At 33.4% G+C, this 19,348-nt stretch overlaps 3 protein-coding genes and 1 long non-coding RNA gene across 9 annotated transcripts in view; 2 read left to right on the forward strand and 2 right to left on the reverse strand.

The window, feature by feature from the left end:
• LOC116841273 (diacylglycerol kinase eta) overlaps nucleotides 1-4,656 on the forward strand; it is a 38,924-nt gene extending 34,268 nt beyond the window's left edge. The window contains 9 exon segments of the mRNA XM_032809009.1: nucleotides 30-132; nucleotides 280-549; nucleotides 617-911; nucleotides 986-1,297; nucleotides 1,378-1,473; nucleotides 1,582-1,710; nucleotides 3,245-3,343; nucleotides 3,345-3,470; nucleotides 3,472-4,656. Of these exon segments, the coding sequence (XP_032664900.1) occupies nucleotides 30-132; nucleotides 280-549; nucleotides 617-911; nucleotides 986-1,297; nucleotides 1,378-1,473; nucleotides 1,582-1,710; nucleotides 3,245-3,343; nucleotides 3,345-3,470; nucleotides 3,472-3,537 (1,496 nt within the window). The 3' untranslated portion in view covers nucleotides 3,538-4,656.
• Nucleotides 4,657-4,990: 334 nt separating this feature from the next.
• On the forward strand, nucleotides 4,991-8,491 carry LOC116841276. Its single transcript, XR_004377528.1, has 2 exons — nucleotides 4,991-7,192; nucleotides 7,288-8,491. It is a non-coding gene; the product is annotated as an uncharacterized LOC116841276 (long non-coding RNA).
• LOC116841274 (probable glutamate--tRNA ligase, mitochondrial) lies at nucleotides 7,186-12,200 on the reverse strand. Of its 2 annotated transcripts, none has more exons than XM_032809011.1 (10): nucleotides 12,182-12,200; nucleotides 11,515-11,655; nucleotides 11,095-11,329; nucleotides 10,808-11,003; nucleotides 10,525-10,739; nucleotides 10,232-10,457; nucleotides 9,994-10,154; nucleotides 9,755-9,918; nucleotides 9,523-9,680; nucleotides 7,186-9,425 (listed from the first exon to the last, which is right to left on the reverse strand). In XM_032809011.1, the coding sequence occupies exons 2-10, from the start codon at nucleotides 11,612-11,614 to the stop codon at nucleotides 9,345-9,347; spliced, it is 1,536 nt and encodes a 511-aa protein (XP_032664902.1). In that variant the 5' UTR covers nucleotides 11,615-11,655; nucleotides 12,182-12,200; the 3' UTR covers nucleotides 7,186-9,344. The 2 variants fall into 2 exon arrangements, with proteins under 2 accessions (XP_032664902.1, XP_032664901.1); XM_032809010.1 differs by lacking the exon at nucleotides 12,182-12,200 and adding an exon at nucleotides 11,825-11,972.
• A 372-nt stretch (nucleotides 12,201-12,572) lies between these two features.
• On the reverse strand, nucleotides 12,573-15,656 carry LOC116841275 (mediator of RNA polymerase II transcription subunit 19). 5 transcript variants are annotated; one of them, XM_032809016.1, is made up of 5 exons: nucleotides 15,496-15,656; nucleotides 15,088-15,323; nucleotides 14,704-14,860; nucleotides 14,525-14,624; nucleotides 12,573-14,182 (listed from the first exon to the last, which is right to left on the reverse strand). In XM_032809016.1, the coding sequence occupies exons 2-5, from the start codon at nucleotides 15,272-15,274 to the stop codon at nucleotides 13,898-13,900; spliced, it is 729 nt and encodes a 242-aa protein (XP_032664907.1). In that variant the 5' UTR covers nucleotides 15,275-15,323; nucleotides 15,496-15,656; the 3' UTR covers nucleotides 12,573-13,897. The 5 variants fall into 5 exon arrangements, with proteins under 5 accessions (XP_032664907.1, XP_032664906.1, XP_032664905.1 ...); XM_032809015.1 differs by having other exon boundaries at nucleotides 15,088-15,305; nucleotides 15,400-15,655; XM_032809014.1 differs by having other exon boundaries at nucleotides 15,400-15,655.
• Nucleotides 15,657-19,348: the final 3,692 nt, after the last annotated feature.

Here is a 19,348-nt window from a genome sequence, read left to right on the forward strand (position 1 = left end):
AAAAAAAAAAAAAAAAAAAACACTTGTAGACGTCAGTGGTGGAGTTGGTCTTATTAGTCAAGCGTTACTGGCGAACGCAGATGCTCTCTGTGCAGCGGTATCACCGTTGATGGATCCGGACGAGTCATCGATGTAAGTTTAATATACCTAGGTTATTCTATAGTTAGTAACAAAATTATTAAATTTAATTATTAATTATTAATTTAATTATTAAATTATTAATTTTTTTTTAGTTATAGATTTTGATAAATCTTATTGTTAATTTGCATCTCTCACTAGGGAAGGTTACATCGAGCGAAGTGTCATGAATAATTATTTCGGAATCGGCATCGACGCGAAAATCAGTCTCGATTTCCACCACAAACGAGAAGAGCATCCTGAGAAATGTCGATCACGCGCAAAAAATTACATATGGTACGGCGTTCTGGGATCTAAAGAGTGGCTACAGAAGACATACAAAAATCTCGAGCAGAGAGTTCAATTGGAATGCGACGGTCAAAGAATACCATTGCCGTCCCTGCAAGGAATAGTCGTATTAAATATACCAAGGTATTCCAGTGAAAAAATAATAAATATACCTGCGATTCCTAGTGCAAACATTTTATTTTATTAACAGCTTTATGGGTGGTACGAACTTCTGGGGTGGTACGAAAGAGGGAGATCTGTTTTTGGCACCGTCGTTCGATGATCGAATATTGGAAGTGGTGGCGGTTTTTGGGTCCATTCAAATGGCCGCGTCGCGACTCATTAACTTGCAGCATCACAGGATAGCTCAATGCCAGACGATTCAGATTAATATTCTAGGAGAAGAGGGTGTTCCTATACAGGTAGACGGTGAGGCTTGGATTCAACCACCTGGAATTATAAAGATTGTACATAAGAACCGCGTGCAAATGCTCTATAGAAATAAGGTGAGGTATTTGTCTTGTGACCTTTCGATGACGATATTGATTTGCGGATAATTAAAGAATGTTTTATATTTCAGGCGCTCGAAACATCACTAAGAACGTGGGAGGAAAAGCAGCGCAACATGGTGAGCGCCGTAGGTCAGTCGACCTCTGTGAGCGATACGTCGCAGCCTAAAATAGAGTTGCAAATAAGCAGTAAACCTTCGCAACTGAATGAAGAGGAACTTCACATTCTGTTTAGCTTTATCGAGGTTGTGAGCACCTTAGTCAAGTGGGTGAAACTACTGATTATATCGCATCCAAGCTTGGAACCTAATTTGTATCAGATTGCTTCTCGAACGGCCCAAACGCTTGAGCAAATGCAACCGGACGGTAAAATCTTGCAAGGGGTAGGTTTGAGTCACCAGAAACTTACCAGAATTCTAAATATTACGATCGACGTACTATCTGTTTTATTTTATCACGTTAGGTGAGTTTGAGACCCATGGTGACCGAGTTGGTATTAAGCGCGCGACAATTGTACGAGGAGTCTTGCGAATTGTTACACGATAAGGCTCATAATTTAGTAAGTGTACTGAACGTCTTCCTGATACAGATTTTTTAAACTTTTATATAAAAAATCTGTCTCGTTTTTTTATTTGTTAAACTGACGTTTACTTGTGCGTATAAGCAGAGACTACAAGATGACTTGGAAAACAAATTATCCCTGGCTCTAACTAATATGGAGCAGGAATTACGAAAGTGCACTTTTGACGAGAGAAATACAGGACTGGTTTACTTGCACGTTCCCGTAGACAATCAGGTATAGTTCCTTCTTATGATCTATGTAATGCTGTTCAAAGTCAAATCTTTAAATTACAAGTTAATTAACTATTTCCATGTTCCTCTATGTCATGTATTCTGCATTGTGATAAAATTTATACATCTTGTGATATTTATTATACGTTTAATTGACGGGGAAGGAGGAGAATAGCAAGTATTACTATAAAACAAGTACATATAAGAACGTTTCATAAATATATAAAATGTTCAAATGCAAGTTAGTTTCGTATGAACTGTAGATAAATATGACAAATTTTATCTATTTACATCCTCAGTATCGTATAACCTTGACTATTTTTTACAAGGTTATTAAGTATTCGAGCGAAACGCATTAGGATACCGATGTTACAAATGTATGTGATAAATGAACGATACAATTATTTGTTGTTTTATCATATTATGTTTTACTTGTATTCGATATTCCATCTTGTATCACTAATATATGTATATATATTCCGAAAAAAAGTAAATGTAATAGTAAACTGTGATGAAAAACTACTTGGATAAACTCACAAAATATGCAATATTATGAAAGCACCTCTCTTTCATACATCAAACACAAAAATGGACAACTTCCTTCGGGAGAACTTCATAATTCATTATGCGTAAATGTTGTTTTCAAATGTTAATTAATAAATTATCCTGTGCTTTATTTCGGATTGATTGAGTGCTCAATCTCAGTGCTGGTAATATGCTTTAAGTCTTAATGCTTATGACATTAGCGATTAGAAACTAGTTAGAGCGTTAAAGACTTAGTTTTTGCGATGTAGCGAGATATGACGCAAATTATTTTTGTACACGTCTGTATGTATCGTACGTGCATGTTACATCTGCTGACAAATGAATTGCTACTTAGATGGTTTCGTTTATTTTTCACACGCTTAGTTCTACTTATTAGCTCTACTTATAGTTCACATAAAATAGAAACGCGACCAAATGACATTACTTGGCGATGTTGGATTTATTCTTCAGTTACATTAGCAGAAGTAACACGTCCGAGTATGCACTTGAACAACACACAACTTAACTTTTGCTTTCGTTAGCGCGCCTCTGCTGTGTCTCTCATGATTTCGTAAGAACCGAGAGATCGTTGTACGATCTGATTTAATTAGCACTTAACAACGAGAGGGGAACTTTCGTGATTTTTATACGAGCCTCATGAAAGATGTATACATTGTAACAGATGTATATATGAATCTCGCTGAAGTATAGCAATAATAAACAATGGAATATCTGACATTGTTTTATTGATGTACACCGAATGCGTATTTACGATACTCGCACGATATTTTACGGAACGGTGGATCGTCATTCGACTCGATCGTGAACGATCGACGTTAGACACGAGTGAGAAAGAGCTACTTTGCCTGACGAGTTGTTATCACATCCCGAGTGCAATTTCTTCACCTGCATATGATTAGCATGTCTCTAACGTATGTCGTTAAAATAGCGTATCGCTTACACGCGTATACTAATCTAACTAACCGTTCACTAACCGACCTCTGGGTCTGCAGGGTGATAAAAAAAATCGTCATCGAGGATTGTTCTGGTTAAAGTTCCGTCGTTTCACTGGCCAGTCGGACACCCATTCGGCGCGGGATCAGGTCACCACGTAAAGGCGTGCAGGAGGTGTGCATCACCTGGTTAGAGAATATGCAGTTGGACGAGTACATTGACAAATTCGTATCGCATGATATACGAGATAGGGAGCTGCTAGCTCAGCATGATCCGAAGGACCTCTGGCATCACCAAGATGGGGCATGCATCTTGCAAGCTATCAATAACTAAGCGTGACTTCAACAACTAAACATTACAACACACGTTGCGCTACTTATGTGTTTAACGTTGGCGTTAAACTAACGTGTATCACCTGAGGTAACGCAAACCTCCTCCTAACCATCATTCCAAATAAGAGAAACACGCAACCATAAATTATTATTTGACAAGGAGAATTTTCTTAAATCTAATAGATCTATACAGTGTTAATTATTACAACTTCTGAAACAAACTACATCATGTGGATACTGTGTAACAGAGGACAATGTTCGCCACGATAAATATTGCTCGCGGCGAGTTCACCCGGTGTTGTGAGGGAGGAACTTCGTCTGTGCCAAATACTTATTCTATACTGAAAACTATCTAAGAAAAGCAAAAAATAAATTTGTCAATTCGCCGACAAATTTTTATCGCGATTCTATATATATTTATATACACACATATTGACGTATACATATGCGCGTACACAACATATGTATAGTACAAAATATGAGATGCGTCTCCCAAGGAAACGAATTTCACTTCACTATCACACTAAAGCATCTTAAAATCCGTGACGAAAAAGGTCTTATAAACCACACATAGAGCAGATATTCGTAAAACATATATAAACTAGCAAAGATATTTTATATATCACAGACTATCACTAGAATAATTCTCTACAACGTCACTCAGATGTATTTAATCACATAACGCATTTATTCCTACTCGAAATCGTAAGATTTTACATGCGACTTTGGTGTCTCAAAGCTGCGAATATTATATCTTTAGAAGCGTCTTTTACATCAATTGTCAAAGATCAATTACGTATGTTTCTACTTTGTAATTCGCTTCATCGATTCGTCATCATTTAATCCTGTTTGAATTTAATCTTTGGCATCCATTTCGTCGATTTGCCGTTATGCAACACGCATTTTAACGACGGACGTGTTTTTTGCAACTAACATACGCGAATCAACGACTCTTTTGGTTTGTTTGATATTAATGATTATTTCGAAGAGCAACGCCCGGGGGGCATGATATACAGAGTGTCTCACACTCTCCTCTGGGCATTTTGTGGGAACGTAGAATAGGTTGCGGTGAACATAAAAGTCCTATACTATAGTTTTGCAATATTCGCAATAATTATCGAGATATTAATTGTAGAAAATTTGTGAATGATCATGCAGTATATGGTAAATGAGTTATAGTAGCGACTGCCGTCGTGTACTTATACTTTAGGTCAAATTTAACAAAAAAGTTCTCTACCATTTTGCAAATAATCACATAGATTTTTAATTATTAATTAAGGAAGACGAGTGCATTATCACGCAAAATCGTGCAATAATCTTCTTTAATTTATAATTAAAAATCTATATGATTATTTGGAAAATGGTAGAGGACTTTTTTGTTCAATTTGACCTAAAGTATAAGTACACGACGGCAATCGTCGCTACTATAACTCATTTACCATATTCTACATAATCATTCACAAATTTTTTACAATTAATATCTCGATAATTATTGCGAATATCGCAAAACGGTATAGGACTTTTATGTTCACCTCAACCTGTTCTACGTCCCCACAAAATGCCCGGAGGAGAGTGTGAGACACCCTGTATATGCAAATAATTCTACACACATATGTAGAATCTAGAAATGTAAAATGTACGTAGCTGTAATAAGTTCACACATACCAAAGTTGTCGTGATATATACACGATAAATATAAGAGTAAGAAGAGTATTTTCTTCCATTTCACAGGTCCAAGCTTCGACCTCGAGTTTGTGAGTGTCTTGCTCTCTTTCCTTCGTAAAGCTAGTCTTCATTTTTTCTGTTATCAATAATAATGGAAAAAATACAGATCTATCCATTCTCATAATCTTTAGCGAATGTTCTCCCATAATCGTGCTATTATTATTAATTGCATATTTTTCCATCCACATAATCAAATATTGCTCACGGTGATAACATAAAAGAGATGCGATTTTCCTAATATTTTCCTAGTTTTCCGATATAACTTCCTAATATAGCTGTATACTCGTGTTCATTCACTCGTTTTTGTTTTGCTATCATGTGATAGTCGAAGAATTTCCTCGATTTCCATGCGACGAGAAATATTGCGTGGTTTTAGCGTAACACTTCACGGTATAAATCTCACTGTTACAAATAGATAGAAACATAGTAACATATTCAGTCCACGATGAAACGAATAATTAACCCAAATAGCGTATAATTAGCTGTTAAAATAAAGTTAATCAAATCGAGTTGTTAAGAACCTTGTGTAAAGAGATTCATTTACATTCCAATATATATCTGGATGGACAAAAAATGTCTGTCTCTTACATCATTAATCTTATATGCACACAAAAGATATAAACAAACCGGTCTATACGTTACGCACGTACGAATGGCATTAATCGCATTACTCTTCTGATCTCTAATTTAAGAGTACGAAACTGACTCAAATGCAATAACCGCATTTTCTTTCTACGTAACTGTATGAAAATCGTGACTGTTACAATTGCGCAACGGAATGTCACGTCTTAGTAGATTAAATAGTAGATGTTGCAATAATGTAATGCAGTATTATATGTAGAGTAACATTCATGATTACGTTTTAATTCATACAATGTAAAAATTAATTGAGAATTAGAAATTAAGGAACGTAACACGCTTGAATAGTATTACAACGATTAACTTTACGCGATTTAGTTAATTCAGTATATACACATATATGTTTAATAATTTATTGATATACATGAGCAATTTATTAAGAATCTAAATATAAAAATTCTTTCTATGTATAAAAATGAAGCAGAAGATTAGAGAATAATAAATTTTAGATAGCGTTCGTGTTATCTCGTCAAAATTAATATTTTCCGAAATAATCTCTGTAATTTTTACGTTTATTAAATATCTGTTATTTTCATTGCGTACTCTGCCAACATTTTTTAAATATAGAGGCAATTCTGTCGATGTGTCATGTTTTGTGTATATTTCTCGGGATACTTACGCAGTAAGATTGCCAATATACAGAATCGACAATCTCGAATTACCGCGTTTAATCGGCAGGTTATATATATATATATATATATATATATATATTATCATAAGGTATTCCTTTTCAAAATATACATTGTACGTTGTTTTATATATATATATTTATCGAAGCAAAACATTTGACACGTACACATACCTCATAATCTCGGAAATGGAAGATTACAAAGGTATGTTACAAAGGGAAACAAGCATATATTTAATTCAATGGGTATTCAATTATTATTCCTAAAGATATATATCATACTGCATTCTTAACATGTATATAATCAATTTATAATGGTAAAATTATAAGAAGCATAAGCGAAAAAGATAGTATTTATATACTTCTTAGAAATTTACTACTTACATCTGAATGTTCGAATGTTTCTTTCACTCGTTGAAATGTGTCATGTGAAATGCAGTCCTGCTTTCCAATATGGTATGCATCCGTCAAAGCATTTCTCTCTTTTATCTGTGATAAATTTCCCTCTAATCACTTCAGAAACGTTGTATAACTGTACAAGTAACCGAATGTACTTGCAGATATGTGAAGATTTATTGTCAGTTTTCTTACTTCGATTAAATGCGCATTAGTTTATATAGGGAAGGGAACTATCACGGACTACTAAATCACAAATAATCTTTGAAACGTGTATATGTGTATTGGTAATATCACAAATATATTCTGCATATTAGAATTAGCTTCCAACATCTTGGGAATGTTTGTATATTACAAATAATAAACAAACTAAATCTTTTAGAAAGCAGTATATTCGCTAATCAAAACAGTTGAGGAAAGAGATTGAAAAATGTCACATGTATGTTGATACAGATAAACACGATAGATTGATACGTCTGCAGTCTTGACATTAGAAGTGTTTACAATGTTATATAGATCAATAAAGACATCCAAAATACATAGGAAAATTTTCGTTTACAGAAGTCATAAGCGTCATAAGTTTGTCACATAAGTATGTATCACTAGTATAACATTTCTAAAAAATTACTATGATAACTAATCTATAATAACAAATTTAATTAATCATCTATGATATTAATATATTATTTCTCCGAATTAGCAATAGTTATTTTATATATATTATATATAAGATCTTTTGTTGATCTTTTGTCGAGTATTTCTTCTCTTTTTAGAATAATAGGATCTGTATGTTTAAGCACACGATAATGTGAATTAACTTATTTCGATTGGCACTCTTTCAATTTTGTGATAGCGCGTATTTATATCCTAATATTGCACTGGAGGACAACTTAAAATACATATATTTTATTATGTAATATTTTATTAAGTAATTTATTAAGTAATATTTAATATTCCTACGTTAGTTTTATTATATTTGCTGTCGAATACTCAGAGATAAATTATAGAACATGAAACATCCCTTAGGAAAAATTACTTTAAGATGTTCAATTAACTTAAAGTTGCTTAAAATTACTTAAAGTTATTTATAGTTAACTGTAAGTAACTTTAAATTAAGTTAATTTGAACAACTTAATTTTTCCTAAGGAATTACACTGAATATCCTTTTATGAAATGTAAATTAAAAATATTTACTTTTCAAAATAACAGACCCTCTTAGACAAGAACACAGCAAGACTTGTATTTGTAATTGTAATATGTTTTCATAATTTCTAACAAAGCTATACGTTCAAAACGATGAGGTGTAATACTTTGTCCAAACAATTCTAAATCATTACGATACTAGGTATAATAACTGATAATTTTTCGAGCACAATATCTTTACATTTGTCCAAAAAAATCATACAATGGCAGGACTTTGATACCATCGAATTTCGTTTTGATGCTAGCTAGTATCAAACATATGCTATATACTAACATTTGATATAGACTATAAATTCTGTTACATTATTATTATTATTATTATAAGAACATTGTAATATATTGCAAAAACTATTTAAGAATAAATGTGTTCAATTTGTTACATACGCGCACTTTGTACATCTGTTTTGTTAAAATAATTATGCATAATTTCTATATGTTTATTAATCTTTTTGTACTGTGTAAATGTTAAAAATTATATCTCGTATTGTATAAAATGAAATTTATATATTGTAAACTACAATTCATATTGTATCAAGAAATCAATGTTCTAGAATAAACTTAAATTCCGATATTTTCTTTTTTTAATAAATTTCTAATTAATTTGAATTTCAAAAACTTGGCTTTTATTATTAAAGTATATAATTTATTATTAATCTTGTTACGAAATTATTAATATAGTAGCTCAGTGATGTTTAAAATATATTCTTCAAACGTATCGTTATAACAGTTTTGTATTTTTTTATGCAGAATTTTACATAAATTCCTACTATATATCTTCCATTAATCTACTTTAAAATATAAGAAAAACATATTTGATTCAATATCAACTAAACTTTAATATATAATAGCAATTATGTATTAAAAATAATTGTATTTGACTAGTATTTGTTTCGTCGATCATCTGATTGTTTTACAATATGTAGCTTTTTGGACCGAATTATACTATCTAGTTCGGCAAACTACTCGGCCTGATTGATAGATTTCCAACAATTTTAACTGCAACCGAGCCCGCAACCTGTAGTATAATATACCATGGCTTTAACCATGTAGAAAATAATTTTGTAATTTTTAATGGGGCGGAATGATTATTCGAGGAAGATACTTTAATCATATTACTGAGCTCACAGAATCGTCGTATCCTTTCCGTAAAATCGTAGATATACATGTTGAATTTACTTCTTTGAGCGATGTATATTCGATAATAGTCTATTTGCGGTTAAAGGATGTAACATAGTCTCAAGGAACGTAACGTCGTAATCGCAGTAATGTTCTGTCTTTCCCCAAGATTTCCATCATCTCAGCAACAGGTGGACCATCCTATTTATATATATTAAAATATTTTATATATTAAAACATTTTATATATTAATACTATTTTTTATAATAAAAATAATATTAATTCGTGACATGCATACCTTTACGCCGCCTAAAATGCTTCTCAGAATTTTCATCAAAGCGGCAAAGGGAATTCCCTTCTTATTAGCAAATTCTTTTAAATATGGGCCAATCCAATCGGTTTTATAATTGTTTACATCCATTTCAGCCAACTCCGCGTTCAACAACTTAATTGCATCTGAAACAATGTGATATTTATAACAATTTTGATCATTAAGATCGAATAGTTCTTATGCAACAAACAATTGATACCTGAGCATTCATTTTGATTAATACTTGGCGCAGAAACTGGAACAATCCACAAAAATGCTAGGTCTGTCTTGACAAGATCGTTGAAGGTAGATATCCTGTTCTGTGCCCATTTCAATGTAGTAATTATATGATAGTCATCTATTTGCAAATTTCCATCATTTCCCCTAAAGTAGAAATACAATCAGCATCCTGAGAGAAAGTAAAAGATAAGCTTAGGCACACTATAAAATTGGACATACTGTTGAGGAAACGCTTTTAACACCAATCTCCTAACTCTCTCGATCAAGATGCTGTGATTCTCCTCGTCTCTTAATAGATTTACAATTTCCAATTTATTTAACTCTAGCAGTTTCTCAGGCATAAGCTTACCAGAGTTTGCCTTTATTTTACTAACATCGAACTATGATAGAAAACAATACATTTAGCCGACAGTTTTACGAGAATATTACAATCCTCTTACGAAAAAATAGCATTTACTTGTTTAATCAGCTCCTGATAACTGTGAAGGTCTTCATTATTATTTTTTTTGTAAAAACCACCACCACCAGCACTTATTACATAGTTCAATAATGCTAATGGAAAAATACCCTGTTTCCTAAATGATTCAATATCTATGTCGCCTTGTCTCTTTGATAGCTTGGATCCATCTGAATTTAATATTAAAGGTAAATGCCCATAAGCAGGAGGATTCCAACCAAATGCTCTGTAATCAATAGTATCTATCGATTGTCATATTTAAAATGTATTAAGTTTTTAAAGAAGCTACTTACTTATAAAGCATAATGTGCTTGGGTGTAGACACTTGCCATTCAACACCTCGTAAGACATGAGAAATCTCCATGAGATGATCATCCACTACATTCGCAAAATGATAAGTAGGATAGCCATCCGATTTAACGATAACCGGATCCCCTTCAGTTTTGGCAATATCATGTAATACCTCTCCATATACCATATCGTGAAAAGATTCCGGTGTAGATGATAACTATAACATATCGGTAATAAGTAGCCCACATATTTAATCTATCAAGTTTAACATTTTAAGGACTGTACCTTAAATCTAATGCAGTATGTAGATTTTTTTCTGAGCATTTCTTTCACTTCATCTTTACTGTAATGTCGACACCTGTTATCATATTTGGGCACTTGTCTACGTTTTAATGCATCTTTTCTTAACAATTCTATTCTATGTTCTGTACAAAAGCAATAATAAGCAGATCCATTGTCTAAGAGCTTGAGTGCTTGTTCCCTGAGAATGAATAAAAATAATTAATAATGACATAAAGTAATCTGGCAGGCCAATTAATTTTCCTATTTATCCTCAAGACTTAATTACATACCGGTATAATTCAAGTCTTGCTGACTGTACATAAGGACCAACAGGACCACCTCTGATAGGATCTTCGTCAGATATAATTCCTGCCCATAACAGATCGTCCTGCAGCTTCTCAATTGCTCCTGGGACTATCCTTGTTTGATCAGTATCTTCAATTCTCAAGATAAAGGCACCCTGTTTGCTACGTGCAAATAAATAATTATACAACGCAGTACGCAATCCTCCCAAGTGTAAATGACCTGCAAAATAATATATGCATCAGTCTTATAATTGAAAAAAAAGAAAACTATATTTAGAACATGTGGCTATATATTGTATGGACCAATTCATTAATATCTTGGCATATTTTCATTAATATCTTCAGCAACAAGATCAAATTTATCCTACAAAACATAAAAAAGCAATAGTATTCGTTAATTATTACCGGTAGGACTGGGTGCGAATCTAACCCTAACGTGATGCTTCTTAAAGAAACGTCTCTGCAACACCTGGAAACTCGCTGCTCGGAGTATATTGCGTTGCATTTCTACCGTCTATAGAGATCTCTATTTTTTTTTTTGAGAATCTGCAACAATAACAGACAGTTCTATCTATCACGCAATGCCGATTATAATTTGTTTCGGTAGCGACGTTGATGTTTGTTAACCACTAAGCAATTGATCTTGACCTTATGATGACACGTTTTATAATACTACTTAAATATTTGTGCAACTCGATACTTTTGCCTCAATTACCTCAATTGTCTTGACAAAACTTCAATTATTATAACGTTCAGCGATTTAACCAACGATTCGCATGGTTATGATTCACGCAAATTTGAAACCACATGTTTCGCGGTAGTATATATGTTCGTGATTAGCACAATCCGTAAAGATCCGCGTTTACGATATTTTAAACATAGTGAAAAGCATCGCGTAAATTTTATTGAATATTAAATATAATATATATAATTTTTTTATTGTATTGAATATTATTATTTTATTTTATATTACCTTACGTAATATAAATATAAAAACACTATGTAACCATTTTATTTCGCAAGGTTTTAATTTTGACATAGTGAAGTGGTTTATATAAAAAAAAAAACATACTTAAAACACTTTGTACTGGATGTTTCAGATCCAACAGTAAACATTTTAACATAAATAAATACATCATTTCCTGGAGACTATATGAATTGAACTCCATAACAGATGCTTCATTCTATAGTTTGTGAAAAAAAAGCAACTTTTACACCATAATGCACAGAAATATAATAGTATAATGCAATAAAGAGAATGAATACAGCTTCTTAAAATATAAAGCTTTTCACAGTGCTTTCTCTCTTCAGTTTCTAAACACAAATTCGTTAAATTGCGTTTACGCAAATGTGAAAATATCAATAATATATATTTCTTCAGTTTGCAATTCTTCAATCAAACTGATATGAAGAATTTAAACGATTGAATAAAAGGATAAGGATATGTTGAAAGAAAACATTGGTTACTATTGAAATCGATTACTTTAATTCTATCCTTCTATCTTCCTGCGCGTTATAAATATTACATTTAAAATTAAATCTTCGATATCCAATAGATTCCTTAATACGTTAGATTTAAAACGTACAAGTTCTACATCGCACTACAGACTCTGTAAACGAACACTTTACACAGAATAGTGGTATCTGATTTTCCTTTCTTTCCTTCTCTGTCTGTCTTTCTCCCTCTTTCTTTCTCTCTCTCTCTCTCTCTCTCTCTGATTCACAGTCTTTCGTTAATAAGAATATTTACATTTTTGTTTATTCGTTACAACACACCGATATAAACACGCAGGCAAGTCTGCGAGATGTGTCCTGCGTATATTATACATTCATATTTTACATTTCTTTTCACTAATAATTTTCACGAGGTTCATGAAGAGCCATAACAAAAATAAAATTTTTAAGAAGAGATTACGCGCATTTACAAATATAGGGGAAATTATACAAAGTAAATCCTCGAATAATTGCAAATGTCGAACTTCGCCGCGAAACTTGCCAAAAGTCAAACATATAACGTTAAATCGAATGCCCTACCTATTTGGCGCCGAGATTTGACAAACTTAAACGATGTTATTAGACCTATCTTAACACCGCAACTGACGGAAATGTAATGTTTGGCATACAAAGTAATAAAGAAATTGAGCAAGTAGTTTTCTAAAATATAAAGCTCTTCGCAATACTTCCTTTCTTCAGCTTTTAAACGAGAATTCATTAAACTGCGTTTATGCAAATGTGAAAAGATCAACAAGAAATTATTATATCTTTTTACGTGATGTATCTACATAATTATTTGCGTAAGGATTTGCCTTTTTCGTCGTATTATCAATGCCGAAAGTAAACGACATGTATTATGCGTAAATGAAAGAAATAAATACACGAGTGTATATGTTAGAACATATATACTAGAAGGTACATAGCTGTTTCGCTGTTTTCGTGCGTCTTGTTGTATATATGCTCTAAGCTAAATATTTCCCGAGTCCACTTCAGACGGCTATAATTTATAATATTTCGATTAAGAAAAGAAAAAGAAGAAAATAATGAATGAATAGACGAGAAAGATAAAAGAATTAGAGAGTTACATTTACACAGATACACATGAAGTTCACTTTATATATGTATGTATACGTATAGCTGGTGAAAGTCTATTAACAAGTGATTATGACTTTTAAAACTTCGCGTCGCTTCGAATTGTTAATCATCTAAAGTGGACTTTAGAAATAAGGGAAGTTCATATGTTTCTACATTTCAATTAAAAATTTAGCATAAACTGAAAAGGGCAGATTAGAGATCACGAGTTGGAATGCTGAGACGGTGTAAGGCTACCGGTATGCTCGGGGCTATGTTTCTGCTTTTTCCTCTTCTTCTCCTTCTTCCGCTTCTTCCTGGCTTCTTTCTCTTCATCGTGTCTCTTCTGCTTCTTATGTTTCTTTTCGTGTGTATCAGAACCACCTACATCTGTCGTCGTGGCTTCCTGCCCGCTGAGTACCTCTCCAGGTTTGTGTTTGTGCTTCTTATGCTTATTTTTATGTTTTCTCTGGGGTGCTTGATTTACGTATCTATACTGTTCCGGCAACTAAACAATTATAAAATATAACTGTTAGCAATTTGCATTGCCTTCTTAACATTTTATATATTTTTAACTTTGAGAAAAAAAGATCAATGTCCATCCATCTTCAATTTTCAACTATAGAAGAATCTTAAGAAGTTTGTAAGTAGCTAATCTAAATTCTGTAATTCTCTGAGTTCAAATGTCCATTTCAATTACTAAAATATCAATTAGATAATTTAGTTGCTGTAATCATATTTTTAACAGTTTTGATATTCTAAAACTTCTACAACTACCAATTGGAAAAATAGACATTAGCTCTTTTTCTTCAATACAGATACAAATAAATCACAAAACAAAAAATCTTACTGGGCCAGGATGCAATCGAAAACCAGCTAATTGTACACTTGTTAATGGCAGCAGTTCTTTACCACCTATAGGTGGCTTTTCTATTACCGATCTTAGAGAGCTGAAAGAGATAAAATATGAAGTAATCAGAGTCAATATAATTCTAAAGTTTAATTCTCATTGCACGATTAAAAACTTACCTGTTGTCTTGATGCCCAGGTCTATCTATAATACCAGGCAAATTTGGCAAGAAGGAAGATAATTGTTCCTTGAGTTTTTTACCACTAAATTTGCTGTAGGAATGTTCCAGGCCATAATAGGCCATCAAATTTGTTGCCCCAGTAAGTTCACTTTCCCCTACAAGTAATAGATTTACTTACACAAGAAGAACCATAATCTTTGAAGCACTTTTACAACTATATGTTTTTTATAAAGAAATTTAAGTTTCATATTTTAAATAAAATTTAAATTATATATTTCATCCGTAAAAGTTTCAAATAACAGAAATATTGACTTAGTAGATATAGAACTTTCAAAGCATTCATAGTATTGATTCAAAATTTCTTTTACTGTTTCGTGCTTACCAGGGGGTTCCTTCATCAAGTAGAAAGGCCCACTGTGGACAATGGAGGGATTCTTCCCTAGAGAAATGGTCGTCTTCAGGGTCCCCGTGGAGTCTTGACGAGATACAACTGGAGAGCGCGCACCCCTCGGCGAAGACTTTGGCGAGTACTGCTCCACTTTGCTACGAAATTGTTCGCCCATCATCATCTTTCGGCTTTACTTCATCGCACCTTCACCACTGCAAATAATACGGGTGCTAACGTGGAGCACCGAAAAGAGGAGTAAAGATTACAGTTTGGAGATAGCCGGTCACCGATACACCGCAAACGCACATCCAAATCTAAGAAGCCCAGACTACTGGACAGCCACACGCACAATCTCACGGGCTTAGCCGTGAAGCATTATGTTCTGCCATCTATCAAACGTACTTCCCGTCGAACACAGAAGAACGATTCTTGATTATTCAAAGAAGCTACGTTGCACACAGCTGTTTTGCGTGTTGCGCTCGTCGTCGCCGATGGTGATTATATATACTCGAGCTACTTTAACGTCGTATACATGTGGCGTTGAAACTGAACAGTTCTGAGCGTTGTATGTGCATGTTTGTGCTGGATTGCTTGCTGGATGAAAATACTCCGTTCTGATTGGTGCATTTCTGAAAATGGATAGTAATGTACCAATCAAAACAAAGTATTTCTATCCAGTAAGCAGTCCAGGGTAGCGGTCATGAATTTTTTCCCCTAGTGTGAACTCGTAAAAAGTGAAAATTTTGTAATGAACTCGTGAAAGATAAAAACCTTCACTAAACTCGTGAAAAATGAAAGATTTAACGTAAATTTGTAAGTAAAACAAATATTACAATATACTCAAGACAACACCAATTTGCAATGGACATCTTTAGAATTTTTTCAGCATGTTTTTAAGACATAGTGATGTCTTTAGAACGTCCCTTGGAAGTCTGCTTGTCTGGGATTACTTTAGGATAAATTATTAAAAGATAAAATATTCTATTCATATTAAAATTATAAATTTGCAGAAAATATATATTTAATATATATAAAATATAAAATATATATTTAATATATATAAAATAATACATACAATACATGCAATAAATACATAAAATAAACTTACATTTTACTTACTGCATACAATTTATAATATATTACACTTTAACTTTCTGATGCATACGTATCTTAACTTTGCATGCTTCGTCGGTATGCTTTCAATGCTTATATGTCATCACGCTTCAATTGGCTCTCGTTATTCATTTTTAATGGACGTAGGATTCTTATGTCAAATGCCAATTGTCGTATAACCATAAAAATTAAAGTCACTATAAGAAATTCTACTCACTTTGTACATAATATGCGAATGTAGTATTACATTATTTTTCATATTTAAACCACATCGCTTGATGCTTAAAAATTTTCATGGAAACTTACACAATTTACATGTAAAGAAGAACATATACGAGCAATTTGTATGTACTTGACCGGAAAAAAAACTCCGGTTGGAAAACTATTCTTTTAAATCGTTTGTATTTTGTATAAAGAATTTTGAAGTGCAATTGAAAAGATTTGTGAGTCATTCTATTACTTGTAATTAATTGTTCTTTTTTAGACTATGTATTTAACCGGAAATAATGAGGTAAATTAAACAAAGGTTCAGTATGGTATCGTTTGTATTTCGTATGAAGAGTTATGAAGTATTATTAAAAAGGTTTGAAGAGAGAGAGAGGTGAATCATCCAGATAATTTTAATTAAATATTAAAAAATCATGTATTTAGCCGAAATATCGATCTCAAGCGCTGCTGTGGAAGTACCGTCAGGCACGATCGGTGTACTGTCTAGTATTTCAATACTCATGGTTCATTTTCGGGTAATTATGTATAATAAGGCCTTTTCCGAATTTTGATATTTTTTTGCAGCTCTTTTGGTAAAAATATTTATTTTGACTCCAATATTGATAATCAATCGGGGGAGTCCGAAAAATATACAAGTTATATATTGTTAACTTTTTTTTTTTTTTTTTTTATTTGTCGAACGTTGCTGCTTTCCCACAATTTAAACAAGTTACTGATCTTTTAAGCCAGCGGCACACGGTGCTTGTTTTCATGCTGAATTGCTTGCTGATTGGTGCATTTCTGAAGATGGATACAAATACACCAATCAAAACAGAGTATTTCCATCCAACAAGCAATCCAGCACGAAAACAAGCACCGTATGCCGCTGGCTTTAATCACATTATGTAACTGCAATAGGTTTGTTCGAGTTGCTTGTACTATTCATACTTTTACACCTAATGCTCGTTTCACACTAGTGCACCTCATACAATACAAATTTCCCAAAATTCTGAAGACGCTTTTAGGACGGAGGGATGTCATCAGAATATGTTTAGGACGTCCTTTGAAGATGTGAGCTGTCTGAAAATAGCTAATATCCAATAAGTTTATTGGCATTAATTGAACTTTTTACACTTTCACACTTAGTGCACATTAATTTTTTAGAGGTTCTAAAAATGACGTCATGAGTTTTGTTCGTGTTACGAGTGTAATTGCAATTTTGATACATTTTTTACACTTGATCACAAGCAAGAGTGAAAAGTATATCAGAATTGCATTTACACTCGTAACACCAACGGAAAACATGACGACATTTTTAGAACTTCTAATGGCTCCTGCACACAGGACGCGATAATGCTTGCCGCGCGGCGAAAGTTCGCGCGACAGCCAATCAATATGCTGCTTTCCGTAATAACCTTCTAGCTCTTACGGAAAAACAGCATATTGATTGGCTGTTGCGCGAACTCCGCCGCGCGGCAAGCATTACCGCGTCCTGTGTGCAGGAGCCATAAAGAATTAATGTGCATAAGTATGATAGTGTAAAAAATTCAATAATTGTGAATAAACTTATTGGATATTAACTATTTTCAGACAATTCACTTTTTCAAAGGACATCCTAAGAATATTCTGACGTCCCTCCGTCCTGAAAACGTCTTCAGAATGTATTTTTGAAAATTTATGTTGTTTGGAGTGCACTAATATGCAACGGGCATTAGGTGTAAAAGTGTGAAAAGTAGAAGCCACTCGACAAACCTAATATCGAACGACTAGCGGGGGGCGGGTGTATATCAGTTGGACACGGGACAATTGGACACAGTCCAATCACAAGTCGCTGTGCCAAGGGACCCTACAAATGTCTCTAATCACACGGTGCTGTGATTGGCTGTGTCCAAGTGCACCGCTCCCGCGGGGGGCTGCGTCCCCCGCACTCCCCTCAAAACTAAACTAACCCAATCTATCGTCATATTAACCGTCATTGTTTATTAGTGTTCAACTTTTTTTCTTAATAATTTTTTAATAAACAATGACTAACGGCTAATGTGACGATAGGTTGGGTTAGGTTAGTTTTGAGTAGGAGTGCGAGGGGTGCAGCCTCTCGCTAGTCGTTCGATATTGCAGTTACATAATGTGATTAAAAGATCAATAACTTGTTTAAATTGTGGGAAAGCAGCAACGTTCAACAAATGAAAAAAAAATAAAAAAAAAAGTTAAAACAATATATAACTTGCATATTTTTCGGACTCCCCCGATTGATTATCAATATTGGAGTCAAAATAAATATTTTTACCAAAAGAGTTGCAAAAAGATATCAATACTCGAAAAAGGCCTTATTGTACATAATTACCCGAAAAAGAACCAGGAATATTGAAATGCTAGATAGTACACCGATCGTGCCTGACGGTACTTCCACAGCAGCGCTTGAAATCGATATTTCGGCCAAATATATGATTTTTTAATATTTAATTAAAATTATCTGGATGACTCACAAACCTTTTTAATGATATTTCATAACTCTTCATACGAAATACAAACGATACCATACCAAACCTTTGTTTAATTTACCTCCGGTCATTATTTCCGACTAAATACATAATCCAAAAAAGAACAATTAATTACAAGTAATAGAATGACTCACAAATCTTTTCAATTGCACTTCAAAACTCTTCATACGAAATATAAACGATTTAAAAGAATAGTTTTCCAACCGGAGTTTTTTTTTCCGGTCAAGTACATACAAATGGAATCGTAGCCAAATCCTGAATTGCGTTTGGAGATTTCATGCGGCGAAAGCGCGAAGCATTGCCATCTGTGTATAGGTGTACATACATCCATACATACGCCCTACACAAGTGCATTGTCGCGCGAACGCATGACGGGAAAGTTGGGTCGAGCTGACAGCACTAAAGTGCATCTCAACTCCACTTTCCTGGTATTT

Source organism: Odontomachus brunneus, unplaced genomic scaffold (assembly GCF_010583005.1).
Source record: "Odontomachus brunneus isolate Ranch 3 - 2012 unplaced genomic scaffold, Obru_v1 Obru_scaffold_015, whole genome shotgun sequence".
Lineage (NCBI taxonomy): Eukaryota > Metazoa > Arthropoda > Insecta > Hymenoptera > Formicidae > Odontomachus > Odontomachus brunneus.